At 38.5% G+C, this 15,423-nt stretch overlaps 1 protein-coding gene across 1 annotated transcript; it reads right to left on the minus strand.

Moving 5' to 3' along the window:
• Window positions 1-2,335: 2,335 nt before the first annotated feature.
• On the minus strand, window positions 2,336-14,588 carry LOC128739393 (uncharacterized). Its single transcript, XM_053834876.1, has 5 exons — window positions 14,037-14,588; window positions 13,564-13,881; window positions 13,344-13,502; window positions 13,211-13,287; window positions 2,336-2,747 (listed from the first exon to the last, which is right to left on the minus strand). The coding sequence occupies exons 1-5, from the start codon at window positions 14,586-14,588 to the stop codon at window positions 2,336-2,338; spliced, it is 1,518 nt and encodes a 505-aa protein (XP_053690851.1).
• Between the last annotated feature and the right edge of the window lie 835 nt (window positions 14,589-15,423).

Below are 15,423 nucleotides of genomic sequence, written 5' to 3' on the forward strand. Positions count from 1 at the left end.
CCCCTATTTTTTGATAGTATACACAAAAAATCACGATCTTTCAAACGCAATTAACCGATATTAATTCTGCTTGCACCTTTCTGAGATACTAACATTTGAAAACGGCCTATTTTTATCATAAAAATTAATATAAGTGTAGAAGTAAAGTAGATAGCCAATTTCTATTTTCACCAAAAGTTGCGTCTTATTGAGCCTCAAAAGTCATCTGAGGAAATGTTTTGCGAGAAATGCAAAATAAAAAAGTTGTGGAGAAAAATCGCAAAATAGTAGGGTCACCCTAACTTGACTCAGGAAAATCGCTCTAATATGGAAACGGTTTGAGATAGAAGGATTTCGTCTTCTGCAATATCAAGCTATACTCAAAATACTTCAAGCTATAAAATTGCTGAAGTGAATATCGCTCTATCTTGTTTCGTTTTGAAGATAATTTCTGGATCTTGGTTAATTTAAGGGTCACCCTAAAATAGCTCATGCCAAAAAAAGCGGCATCCTAAATTAAGATTTTGCTGCTAAGTCGTAAATAGTCTAAAATCAACGACTACTGAGTACAAAAATTTTTCCACTTAATTTGGCTTTCTGGACCACAGTGCATTGTAGCACCGTAAATACAAAAGATACAGCAATACTTTATTCAGAAAAGTTGTAGATAATAACTAGTTCTTCAATCGTCTCATATATAACTTTTTCAAATTCTGCATGACAGAGACGGTACTGTCAAATGAATGTGAATTGACTCAAAATGATTGTGCCATCCCTGGCCTCAGGTTACTTCCCTGTGGTACTCCAGATTTGTTGGTAAAGCAGTACGACTGACATGAACCAAGTTGAATATTTAATTTGTGGTTAACTAAGTAGGATCTCAACCAACCAACGAAATGTGGCGAGGCACCCAAGCGATTGATTTTAGCCAATAGTAGTTGATGATTAGCACAGTCGAAAGCTGCTTTAAGGTAAGTGTAAATTGTATCTATTTGGTATCCATCTTCAATAGAATTGATGTAGAGCGATGAGAATTCAACAAGATTTGTGTCTATTGATCTCCCTTTGAAGAATTCATGCTGAGCAGGCGATATGTATGATTTGATTGCGACAAAAAGTACGTCTCCTACTAAAATTTTTAAAAGTTTGGATCCGGCACACAACGCGGTAATCCCACGGTAGTTAGTGATGTCACGCCTGTCTCCTTTTTTATCTACGGGAAACATTACATGTTGCTTCCAATTCTCGGGGAACTTTGCCTGGGCTAACAATGCGTTAAAAATTAGTCAATGGAATTGCAATAGAGTCAGCACATCTTTTTAGACCAATCGAGGGGATACCGTCAGGTCCAACAGAAGATTTTAGTTTTCGAATGGCAGATAGGACATCTTCGACAGTAAAGCTAAAGCTCTGATGTCAATAACGTCGCTAGGTACAGATCTCAATGCCAAGTTTATGAATTGCTCACTTGCAGAATCAGTATTAAATACATTAGAAAAATGGTCAGCAAACAGATTGAATATGTCCTCTCGAGTGTCAGCTGCTTTAGTATTAAGAAACATAGTTGTCGGGAGGCCACCAAAAGCTTTTTGGATTACGCTTTAGATCAGCTTCCTTTCGCTGGGCGTATCTTGAATAAATGTAGCGACTCAATGTCCGATAATTGGTACTAGCGATATTAAATTCACCCTTTGTAAACGGGTTGTGATCATTAATGTATCTTCTCAACGCGGCTGCTCGTATCCGTTTTAGTTCCCGAACTTGATGATTCGACCAAGAGGGGTTTCTCCAAGGGCGTAGAATAGAAACAAAGCGATGAAACAACCGTGATAGCTGCGTGTTTCTACGGCACTATCGATATCGCTATCCAATAATCGAGACCAATTGAGACTCGCAATAGCGCGTTCAAGCTCAGCAAAATCGGTTTTGTAAAAGTCAAATTTACTGTTGTCAGTGACGTTAAAGTAGTTCTCTGATATATTGCATTGGAAGCTAGTAACAAGGACTGGATGAAACATGTCAGTCTGAAGGAGAGGGTCAACTACCTCAGACACGGTTCATCTCGAAACAAATTCACGTAACGTAAATAAGATCCAGAATACGGTCTCTACTGTTTTTAACATTATTGATTTGTTTCATATTCAAAGTAGCCATTCCATCAACGAGAGCGGAGCTTGGATTGGAAAATCTTGATTTAGACGGATCGGGATACAAGAAATACAGGCCAGTCGAAGAGCTTGCTCACACCAAGTTTGGTTGATTATAGTCTCCAAAGAGTAAGTGACAGTCACACGGCCGCAACGATTCAGTTATGCTGAGGGCAGATTCAATATGTTTGTCAATGGAACCAGCCTGATTAGCAAGCAACGGCAACGGTGTTATCTGGTCCATGAACGTTCACCCAGAGATGTTCGATATTGTCGCTAACTAGAGACGTAGACATATAGGAACTAATCTTGGAAGAAACTACAATGAGTGCACCACCTCCTCTCTTTTTCCCAGTAGCAATGGGATCGCGATCATTCCGGTATACTGTGTAATTGGCACCAAACAATTGTGCAGAGTTGATTTCTTCATTCAGCCATGTTTCGGTGAAAACAATGATGTCGTACTCCACATCCGAAGCAGCCAAAAACAAATCGTCAATCTTTGTCCGAAGTCCTCTTACATTTTCGTAGTATATCGTAATTGAATTCTCGATGCGATTGGGAACCGGTTTGGTAATCGGCTGTATCGTATTATCGCAGGGTTCCCCTCTGATCACAAATCTGTGAGGTTCGTGTGGAAAAGGTCTCTTTGAATGTGTATAGTGTCTACGATAGTTTCGGCCGGACATATACCCATTGTATATTTACCTGACAGAACAGATAATCCCACGTTGTCAGAAAGCGTCTTGGATGCTGTTCACCGGTATACATCAACTTGCTGAGACGACTCTCTGGCCGGATGTGGTGAAGCAGAATTGGGATATACGAGGATCGACGGGGCCGCAAGAAGATATACATCCTCTGTTGTGTTAACATCTGTGCGGAATTCTTCTGATGAAACCGTGAAGGGCACTGTTGTGTCCATTGCGCACTTTCCTCTTACAGCTGATCTACCAGCATACAATGCATTCCAGGGTGGTTTATGTGGATGAACATTACTTTGAATGTGTGTTGAATGTATACAAATATCTCGGAATTTGGATAAGCCTTACTAAATTGTGATCGGGATCTTGAAGGTCTACCTCAATGAACTTGGAATTGCCGTTTCAAAAATCAAGTTTACAAAAAAAATTTGCTGCTTGTAAGGTTTTCACTCGGATGCGCCGAATCTACAGCCTTAAGGGGGCATAAACGACTAGGATTTTTGGAAAAATCATAATTTTTTTATCTCAATTTTTAATTCTATAGTCTTTTCCGCTTATTTTGATACTAATTTTGTAATGATCCGACCACAGGAAGTGGCCAAAAAACGATCATACACATAAGCATTCCAGTGCGTGGTAGACGTGGAACAACCTCGAAAGAAAAAAGCGCCGTTCCTGTAAAACCAGAATTTTCAAACTTTATGTATCTTTTTCTCAGAAACTACAAAACATTGTAACAAACTTTTTTTTATTTTGTTGGTAGACGCTTCGCAAAGACTTTTATAAGTTTTGAGCTTTGTAAACAAAACACAGCCAGAGAAAAAAGATTTTTTTTCAAAAAAAATTATCGTTTATGTCCCCTTAACACAGTTGTATTTGACGGGGAGCTTAGTGATTCTCAAATTAACTAATGGTCATTTGAGCGTCTTAGCAGAATACCTGAAACGATAAAGAAGAAGAAAACAAAAAGTCTACTGTAAGTCCACTGACAGTAGTAGAAATAAAGGATATAAATAACTTTTTGTTTTTCTTCTTTTTTATCGTTAGTGATTCTATGTTGATAGTCGAGAACCTACTGGACTTTGGAATTGGTCATTTCTAGAGTTTTTTTTCGTTTTACTGTTACTGACTTTTTCGCGGTCAAACGTAAACTCTATTTTGATTAAATCAGAGGAGCGTTTGGTGCGAAAAATGTTAGACTGAATACTGGGAAAGTTTCGATCTGCGGGTAAAAATATTGGGTTAGTTTGTGGCAGTGGGACTCCAACCCACAATTTCTTGATTTGCACTCGAGTGCTTTACGCATTTAAACTATACCACACCCATATATTGACTTGAATGACCAGATATGATTAAAAGGTCTCAAATATAAACAAACAAACAAACAAACAAACCCATGTATTAATTAGTCTCAGATCTAGTCCATTCCATCTTTCGCACACATGCGCTCCCCCGGTGACGGTTATTATTTGTAATATTACTGCCCTTTGCTTCTACCACCGAGAAGATAGACGATTATCGACTGCTAACTGTAGGAGTTAACAGTCTGGTGCCTACCGTCGGGGCACACTGGTGTTAAACCACATCGGGTGTGTTTTTCGTTTTACTGTTACTGACTTCTATGTGTGCGAAAGATGGAATGCCTGGACTGGTAGGGACAAAACTACATCTGAGACTAATTAATACATGGGTGTGGTATAGTTTAAATGCGTAAAGCACTCGAATACTAATCGAGAAATTGTGGGTTGGAGTCCCACTGCCACAAACTAATCCAATATTTTTAGCCGCAGATCGAAACTTTTCCAGTATTCAGTCTAACATTTTTCGCATCAAACGATCCTCTGCTTTAATCAAAATTTCTATAGTTTCAAAATTTAACCATTAAATATGCTGCATCGAAAATAGTGGTACTCGTTATGGTAGAAAAATGTAGATATCATCAGATGCGTTTTGCGAAATTTTCTACTCTATTTTAAATATTTGGTGATAGATAGATTAATGCAGTCTTTAAGGGAACGCCGTAAAAGGGCAGCACAAATGCTGAAAGAGCTTACGTCTGTGGGTCTACTGTTCCTAAACGCCTAAGCCATTGTCATCTGAAGAGTAAATTAGTCAATGAGACAACAACTTTTAAGAAATTAATCTGTTATAATCAAGAACCGCAGATTCAATGAAGGATCTACGACCCAATGCACTATAATAAACCGCACAGTCGAACTGATTTCAAATTTTGCGTCTTGTGTCACACATGGCATTTCCACTGAAAATCAACCTCCCAGGGAAAAACATGTTTATCACGATGTCACTCGACTTGAAACAGTTTGCACTCAATTTTCCTGTTTACGAGGTACATTATCAAATCATCGCTAGCGACCGCATAATTATTATCAACCAATATAATCTCGTGACACGGTTGTCGGTCGGTACTAACGATGCGCATTTCTGGTGCCTGCCTAGCTCTGGTTAGGTAGTGCGCTTCAAGGAAACACTCCCCAGATGCTGCGAAGAAACCGCAAACTAACCGAGTCCTCCACGCACTGATTATACCAACGACGACGACGCGGCTGTTGGGTTTATAATTGTGATTAAGTTTCCACATGCTGGAAATCAACAGTTTCGCAGCCGAAATCACGTTCCTGTACTTGGTAGTAATCATCATCGTTATCAGCCCGTTGTTGTTGGCAGTGGATGTTTCGTTACAAGTGGTTCCACCACCCAGGGGAGCTGTTAGAAATTTCCCCCCGCAAAACTGACAGACAGCGTTTAGCATCAATTAGTGATTATAATAACCGCTTCTAATTGCTCTCTATTTTAAAATATCCTAAAAGCTAACCTCTAAGGTACGACTCACCGTAGGTACGTAACCATTCTTCGAAATGGTAATTTTTCCATGCTAGAGGTAGAAAGTTTGCATAACATCGCACCCAGTTCCAGTGGGGTTAATTGCTTACTTCATGCAGATTGCTTCCCAAACATAACCTACTTCTCACAGGCGTTCGCGCTTATACTGGTAAGAAGGAAATTTGCATACTGTGTTCACTCTGCTGTAAATGACATGATTCCATTCGTGCATTGCTGCTCCTGCTGCAGCTCTTGCTCCGACGAGGTGACACACATAAAGCACACCAATTTTATTGCGTTAATATCCGGTTGCAATTTGAACCGGGGCGAGTGATATTTACTATCTATAAAGTCTACAAAAGCTTCTTCTCCATCCATATGCTGGTGCCGGCGTAAAAGGACCAGTGCTTGAAGACGATAACAAGTCAAGAGCTTTGACTGAATTGCGTTCGGTTGGTGGTGGTGATGGTGGGAAATATGGAAAAGACAACGGAGGGTAGACTGTCTTACCCAATTTCAGCTGACGACGTCGAAAACACCGGCTGCGGAAGGTTGTTTGTCAAGCCCAGTAAACAGTGCAAACAGATACGTACGACATTAAGATTTAGTATGCAAATTAGCACAATAAAGTAAAGCCGTGTTTCTCCTCATCTGTTCTGGCGTCATTGGTGTTGGCTGAGTCAATTGGAGCGCCAAGTTTACTGTGCGGAAGGTGATTTATTTGCTCGTGTGTTCGCAAGTTGTTCTGTTTGATTCCGCCTTCGGCAGCGGAAACTGGTCACAGTATGTGCCTCCATCCAGGATATCCTTCCTTGGTTTAACGGCATAACATTCTGCTGCTGGTGGTACCATGCGAGAGCGAATTTTGTAGGTTACTAATTTATTCCGAACGAAGAAACAACGTCTCATGTAAGCCGTCAAACACCTCCAGCCAGCGCCAGCGGTGTGGCAAGCGCAGCTTGAGTGTAACGAACCGCGTCGCTGATTTCAATTAATGCAATTTGAGCATTACAAGTGCTGTGGCCCTTCCCGGAACAGTCATATTACTTCATTTGGTTGAAGGATTCATTGTATAAAATTTCCTCTACAGCGGCTACTGTACTCGACCGAGCTTCAGAAGTTTATGTTGTAAGTGGCTTTAAATTGTAGACCGCCACAGTGCACTACGGGAAATAACTTCTTTTAGCTTATTGAAACTGTTGAGTATCATGTCCTTCACATCCTCTAAGATAATATCAAAATAAATTTTGAAACAGCGGTTGATGGTTGTACGCAACGTTTGATGGAATCTTTCTGCGTTTCCTATAGTTAACTTAAATTGAAAGTTTGTGTTTTTTATCGATTGGATTCAATTGTAACTATTGATATTTGGCAGGGCAGCCTTCAGAGAAATCCCTTGAAAAAGACACCAACAAAGTGTCGAAACGTCGGGAAAACATCAAACCTCAGTCTTGATAAAATTTTGTCCACGATCGATGCTGCAAACTTACAAAGCAACCAAGCGTCTCCCTCTTTTACTGGGAATGGAGACGTCACCACACATTTTTTCTCGACGAAGTTGTAATATCACACTCGATTTTTAATCAAAATAACGACAATATTTGACTCTTGATCATGAATAATGGACGAGAGGCTTAATGGATGAAAAGCATACAGCTACTACTTGCTATTTCTTCTTACATGTTACTTTTTTTATAGAGACTGCCGAATTTGGCATTCGCCTCTGTACGTTTAACTTCTTACTTCTTACTTCTTACTTCTTACTTCTTACTTCTTACTTCTTACTTCTTACTTCTTACTTCTTACTTCTTACTTCTTACTTCTTACTTCTTACTTCTTACTTCTTACTTCTTACTTCTTACTTCTTACTTCTTACTTCTTACTTCTTACTTCTTACTTCTTACTTCTTACTTCTTACTTCTTACTTCTTACTTCTTACTTCTTACTTCTTACTTCTTACTTCTTACTTCTTACTTCTTACTTCTTACTTCTTACTTCTTACTTCTTACGTCTTACTTCTTACTTCTTACTTCTTACTTCTTACTTCTTACTTCTTACTTCTTACTTCTTACTTCTCATCTCTCGTTTCTCATCTCTCGTTTCTCATCTCTCGTTTCTCATCTCTCGTTTCTCATCTCTCGTTTCTCATCTCTCGTTTCTCATCTCTCTTTTTCATCTCTCGTTTCTCATCTCTCGTTTCTCATCTCTCGTTTCTCATCTCTCGTTTCTCATCTCTCGTTTCTCATCTCTCGTTTCTCATCTCTCGTTTCTCATGTCTCGTTTCTCATCTCCTCTCGTTTCTCATCTCTTGTTTCTCATCTCTCCTCTCTCACCTCTCCTTTCTCATTTCTCTTCTTTCTTCTCTCATCTCTCATCTTTCTTCTTTCATCTCTAATCTCTCATCTCTCATCTCTCGTCTCTCACATCTCATTTCTCTTTTCATTTTTCAGCTTTTACTTCTCGTTTCTCACTTGTTCGTTTTCATTTTTCACCTTCCGTTTTCCTTTTTTCTATCTATACTTCTCACTTCTCGCTTTCACTTTTAGCTTTTACATTTCTCCTTTCGCTTTTCACTCTTCATTTTTCTCTGTTCACTTTAGGTACATGTTTATTTTATACTTTTCGCTATATATTTTTTGCATTTAATTTTTTTCTTTTCACCATTCACTTTGCATTTTTAACCTTTCATTCTTCACTTACAATTTTTCGCCACTTGCTTTTCATCTGTCTTTTTACATTTTTCGCTTTTATTTCACTTTTCTCTTTTTACTTTTCATTGTTCATTTCTTACTCTTTATTTCTCATTTCCTACTTTTCACTTCTCACTTCTCATTTCTTACTTCTCACTTTCCACTGGTGTAAACGTTTATTTTATGCGGTTTACTTGAGGCATAGTGTAATACAAGTGTGAGGAATGCCATGCAGATGATACGAGTCGAATTATGTACGACCAAATATTAACGGGAAACTAGCAGTCATTAACTTTTCGTCGGAGAGCCCAATTTCGGAAGCAGTTTTTGAGCCTAAAAGTTGGGTTGTGTTTATAGAAATGTATTCACTGTATTCTTCTTGCCAATCTGTACACAGCGAATATATTTTCTTGAACAGAATGTTTGTTTCAAACAAGAAAACTGCTTTTGAAATTTGACGAATCGACGACGACTAATTTCACCTAATTTCAATATAAGGTCATTGCAAATAATTTTTAAAGTTTTTGTCGGTGGGTTCTATAGCCTAAAGAAGTCTAAAGATCGAAAAATGAATGTACCAAGTGTAACCGTTTCTAGCACGAGAGAGAAACGGTTTTCCGAACATTGTAATCGATTTTGTAGGTAGTTTTTGGTAGGATTTCTCTTATAGAATAATAACGTATACACGAAAAACAAAAATAGATTTGGGCTTCAAGATTAAACTATTAAGTAAAAGGTTTAATTTTATTTGCTTACCTAACCTTCGCTTTATTTGTACAATATTGGAAGGACAAACATTTTGTAAAATATTTGTAATGGTCTAACATATCTAATCCAGAGAAATTATTACATTTATCTCAAGAAAATGTAGTTGTGCTGGCCAATGCTAACTATTTAGTTGTAATGCCGTCGTTGTCTTCAGATGCTTAAAACCGGGGTGGCTTATGTTGTTTCAAGCAATCATCTCCATCAACTCGATCTTGGGCCACTCGTCGCCAAAGGAGTCGCAAATCACTTTCAACCTGGTCGAGCCACCTTGTACGTTGAGCCTCTCTGTTGTTGGTACCAGTTGATGGTTGATGAAGTGAACTGTTTTCGTCACATTGTCGCCCGGTATTCTACCGACGTGTCCGGAAAGGGTGCGTATGTCCTCCGTGAGAGCCACGGCTTCAAGTCCATAAGCAACTATTGGTCTAATAAGGGTTTTATACATCGTCAGCTCCGTACGGCGGAGTATGCTTCTTGTTCGTAGCGTTTTGCTAAGGCCAAAGTAAGCCCAATTTCCCGCTTGAATGCACCGCTGGATCTCCTTGCTAGTGTTGTTGTCCGCGATCACCAACGATCGTGTGTTTCCCTTAAGGCTCTTCGTTTCATGTATATGGTCACATTTATTTTTAGCCCAATTCTTCGAAACTCCGCTTGCAGCCTAGCGTAGATTGCCTCCGCTATCACAAAGTTCCTCATCAAAGTCTTCTGCACAGCCTAGAAGTTCGCTACCCTCGGTGAAAATCATACTTCTCGTGCCCGCTCGTCACATCACCCTTTCAAAAGCGATGGTGAACAGCAAGCAGGAGCAGCCGTCACCTTGTCTCAACGCTCGCTGTGTCTCGAAGGGATTCGAGAGTGTCACCGAGATACCCAAGGAACACGTCACTTGATCCAATGTAGCTCTGATCGGTCGTGTCAATTTATCCGTATTCATGTATTATCTGCCATAGCTGATGTCGGTCAACTCTATCGTATGCTGATTTGAAATCAATAGAAATGTGATACGTGGGCACGTTGTATTCCCGAGATTTCTGCAAAATGATCCGATGGCTCTCCTTTTCCCAAATTTAGGAAATAAGAGCCGTTGCCTTTGTTCATCGAAGAGCTGCTAGTTGTAATGACAGGGAAGATATCCCAGGGATGTTGCGTCGGCCTTTTGAAATCGATAATTCTGAGTCCTACAGTAATTACTGTAGCATCTGAAACTTGTTTGATAAGTTTGCATGACATTAATTAATACTTAAACGCCGTGTGAAAACCGTCGTAACTAATTCGTGAGATTAATAAATTACCTATCCTAAAATTCTAATAATGTACGAATAAACTCTATTGACAAACTCGAATATCCAATGAGTTAAGGGGACATGAACGACTAAAATTTCTGAAAAAATTATAATTTGTTTATTTCAGATTTTGATTCTGAAGTTTTTTCCGCTTATTTTGAAACTAATTTTGTAATGATCCGACCACGGGAAGTGGCCGAAAAACGATCATACACATAGGCATTCCAGTGCGGCGTGGAACAACTCCAGCGGAATAAAACGCCGCTCCTGGAAAACCACGATTTTCAAACTTTATGTACCTTTTTCTGGGAAACTACACAACGTATTGGAACAAACTTTTTTTTGTTTTGTTGGTAGTAGCTTGGCAAAGGCTTTTATAACTTTTGAGTGTCGTAAATAAAACAAAGCTTGAGAAAAACGAAAAAGAAGAAGAAAAGAGGGCTGAAAAAATAAAATTTTGTCCTCTTTTTCTTTTTTCTTTGGCTGTGTTTCGTTTACAAACCTCAAAAGTTATAAAAGTCTTTTCCAAGCTACTACCAACAAAACAAAAAAAAGTTTGTTCCAATACATTGTGTATTTTCTGAGAAAAAGGTACATAAAGTTTGAAAGTCGTGGTTTTCCAGGAGCGGTGTTTTATTCCGCCGAAGTTGTTCCACGCTGCACTGGAATGCTTATGTGTATGATCGTTTTTCAGTCACTTCCCGTATTCGGATCATTACAAATTTAGTATCAAAATAAGCGGAAAAGACTGCAGAATCAAAATCTGAAATAAAAAAATAATTATTTTTTCAAAATTTTGAGCCGTTCATGTCCCCTAAAAACTATTCGCTTTCATTCGAACCCATTTCGATTTCGTTTAACTTTACTGCTTGTGAAACGTTTTTAATTTTCTAGTGCTCTAGTTTTTGCTCTAGTTTTTTTCATTTTACATGAAATTTTGAAATTTCGCAGGAAGTAGCTGTTTCAAATTACCGTAATAAATCTGACTATCTGTTAAATTAGATGGATTAGACAATCGGTTCACAACCATTTTTAGTTCGTGAGCCCCTGGCGGAATCCCCTATGCTATTCTGCCGTGAACTACATTTTTGGCGAACTCCCGTTTGGGAAACGCTGGATTAGACTATAATGAGAAGGTACAAGTATATGTTAACATAAAAATAAAAAGTATCTAGAATTTATAAATATTTATATTTTATATAAGCTTTACTCCTATCACACCAAAAGACAGCGCTGGACACCTAAACACAGAGCCCAAGTAACGGTCGATTTGGTTTATAGCGATCATAATAAAATATCCTATAGAATAATTAATAGATTTCCGCAGTCTCCGTTGGTTTGCAGTATATGCGCATTAAATTATATCGTGAATATTGATATCTTCAGAATAAAATCAACGCGCTATCAAAATTTGGCAATATTTGAAAACTGGTTGTTTCAACAAAATAAATATATTGCCCTACAATATTACCGATAAATACCAATAAACCGATTGACATTAACTTTCTTTCTGGAAAAGACTCTCCTCTATATGAGCTTAAAAAATGCATGAAAACGGCAATATTGTCTCGCAGGAAAAAATTATTTTGGTATTGTACTCTAACAATCTTCATAATGGCAGCAATAAATCTGCATATTAATAACACCATATTACCGGTAAATTAAAAATGGTTTGACAAGCAATCGCAAAAATATCAAGTTGGATTGGTGCGCCATATTGTATTGCTACGGCCTATTTATAGCAAGTTCATGAGAGATGTGTCGCAATCAATTTTATCGTGGCAACTACAATAAATTTGCATTATAAATAGTTTTGTCATGGTAACTGTCAGATTTTCCTCGACTGAGACGGTACTGTTAAACGAATCAAAATCGAGTGAAAGTGACCGAACCATAGCCTGCGTACGGGAGAATTGTAAGTATCGTTTTCGCGGGCTTTTCCCTATTCTAGTGAAAGAAAAATCGCGCTGAATAAAAAAACACAACAAAAACAGTCGTCTCGGATACAATAGTTTGTTTAGCAATTCTTCTTTTGACATGTTTCCACTCCCAGTTCTGTGCCTGATCCCCAATAGAAATGTTCAAACCCGCTGTTGATTTACTACTTCAACGTACGAGGACTTCGAGCCCAACCTGATGATGATGATGAACCTATTGAAGAGTTGTGTGAATTCCCTTGGAGATTTTCTTGATTTTCGTTTTGAAATGCTCGCTAATCTTAAGCTTTCTTTTGAGTTCTTTTCTCTAGGACGTTTTTTAAACGTGAAAATTTGAGATTTTGTCGTAAAGAAGAAAAAATTTTGTACGCTGTTCCGGCCAAGGTTAGTCAAGAGTTGTTTTTCACCCCCGCTGGGTTACCCTAGACGATCATCGAAATTTTCAAAGCGGAAACTGTTGAATGTATAAACAACGTCGATGGTTGCTAACCAATCGTTCCGCGCACTTCTGTTCTACAAACTGTGGAAACTAGGTCACCAATTTTAACTCACCTTGGTTCCGGCCAGACATGGGGCAAAGACGTGAAAAAAGTTTCCTATAATATACAAAATTTTAACTTTTTCCGTAGTCTTTCGGTAACCATATGGAATATCGAAATCTAGAGCATATTGATTTTTAATGAATATTTTATATTCTATATTGATTAAAATTGTACTATATTTTTGAACTTGAGTTGATGATATTTTGTCATGATATTTTTGTGTTGCCCTCTAGTTTGTACAATGTAGCCTTTAGGTGAAAAACTCTCGTTATAATCCATCAGTCATCCATAATAATCCATTACAGCATTTTATTCTCACTTTGGATTGGTGGCACTAAAATTGACTAGATCAAATTGCACTAAAATTACCAAATGAGTTGCTAGAGAACCAGCCATCTGTAGAAAAACAAACAAAATGTTACTTCTCATAGAACAATTCGTCATTCACCTACCGTAAAAAATAACACCCAATCGAAATCAAACACTCTGCAGGATATTTTCGGTGCATGATGTTCCAATTGTTGGGAAAATGTTCTGAGCTCCCTCAGCAGCTTTCTGTTGCACGTACCGTAGGAAATTGCTTTGTGAATCAAAACTGCCGTTTGTTTACACTTTAAAATGTTCGATCCAATCAGTAGTGCGATTTAGTGTCTCAACCATGCTTAAGCTTACCTCGGCATGAAGCGATCCGGAGCAGAGCACTATTTGTGCAATGAAGTACAAGGGCAGCGTATCGTAGATCATGTTGGACCAAGATACCAGCAGGGTATCGTTATCGGCTTGTGATGCGTACGAATGAATTACGCCGAATACAGAGAATATGGTAAAACCAAAGCACGCCGTCAAGGCAACCATAGCCTGGATAGAGTAACACCTGTTGAAGAACTCCACCGTGTCGCATAGCAGGTCGTGTAAGGTAGCGAACTTTCTTATGGTATGTTGGAAATTATACGTATCTTTTATGGATTTCGGTGAAAATTCCTGAGTAGTCTGAAATAAATGTCTTTACATAATAAGAATCTGATAAGCGATCGGAATTGAATTAGACTTGATATGTGTTACATGAAGCCTCGATTCAGAACAGCAAAACGGTTTCGTAGGGATAAAAGGGTTAACATTAGGTAGCAATTATAAATTTGTGTAACCAAGGTCGAACGAAGGAAAGGAACGACCATCAGGTACTCTGAAAATTGCTTGGTAAAAGTGAAAGCACCTTCGACGAAGAACGTATAAGTTGTGCCAGCGAACAGGAAACTAGAAATGAACGCAGCGATACTGGTCATGAAGGTCGAAACAAAATGATGCTTCTGGTGGTCAACAGTAATTCCCAACTGTTTCAGGTCATCGTCGACGCTGGCAATGTTTGCGTATATTTCGAATAGCGACTCCACTTGCCAGCTATTCCACGTTGGAATGGCCAATGCAATCATAGTGGCAAGCATAAACGATGCGTAGTAGCCTAAGTTTAGAAGCACCGAATCCGACATTTCCAACATGGCAGTAAGATTACGAAGCGCCACTGTTCCGAGAAATAAATCCACCATCAAGGTCAGCACCAATCCAAGCTGATCGAGTAGTGTCCGCCGGTGGGTTCGCCGTTGGAAATCGACCGTTTCGAAGTGCAGCAGAAATATCCTTGCCGCCAGATACACGGGACGGATTGATTGAAAAAAGTCGTCTATTCGGAACCAACGCATTGCGGTCTTTGAACTGGACTGGATGACTATTGGGAGGAGTGTCGTACCGCTTAGAATTCTAATGAGTGTAATTAGTGTTATCGACTGTGAATCAACTGTATTATTCAGTGGATAACAGACACTGCAGTTATTTGAAATATTGACAATCTTATGTAGATTTCAGTAAGCTTCGTTAGTAATTTTTTTCAATTTTACTATTATTTTAGTTCTACGAAATATTTGAAAAAAATCATTTACCAAAGACTTTCCAGATTGCTCTTAGTTCATTGGGGAGCGACCAACCCGCAAAACCCGAAACTTACTATACTTTATGTGTCTACGCTGAGGACCGTAGAACCCGAATATGTGGACGTGAATAATCTGCAGATGTAAATTTTTATGCTGGATGTGGATGATTGTGCTAGAGAAGAATCTGAAGCTGCATGTATTGGTTACGAACACTGGGGCACGTGCCCCACTCTTCCTTTAAAATTTAACATACTACAAAATAATTTTTATAACCCAAAAGTCAACGGTTTTAATTTAATCTGCCGCTACTTTTGTGATAAGTAAATTAATTGAGTAAAAGTAGTCTAATAAAGTCCAATTTCAAGTCCAGCTATAATTTAAATTTCAGGTCCAAGTCTCAAACCGAATATGTGTAATTCCAAATATTACCAAGCTCAACTGCCATTTGAATGCAATTTATATCCCATTTCAAATCCAAAACCTACTCCTGGTGAAAAGAAAACGGAAAAGAGTGCAAGGCAAAATGAGACAAAAACTGAAAAAACGAAATAAGAAAAGAGAAAAAATGTGAGAAAGCAAACTGGCATGGAAAAAAGCTATATGAAAA

Source organism: Sabethes cyaneus, chromosome 3, assembly GCF_943734655.1.
Source record: "Sabethes cyaneus chromosome 3, idSabCyanKW18_F2, whole genome shotgun sequence".
NCBI lineage: Eukaryota > Metazoa > Arthropoda > Insecta > Diptera > Culicidae > Sabethes > Sabethes cyaneus.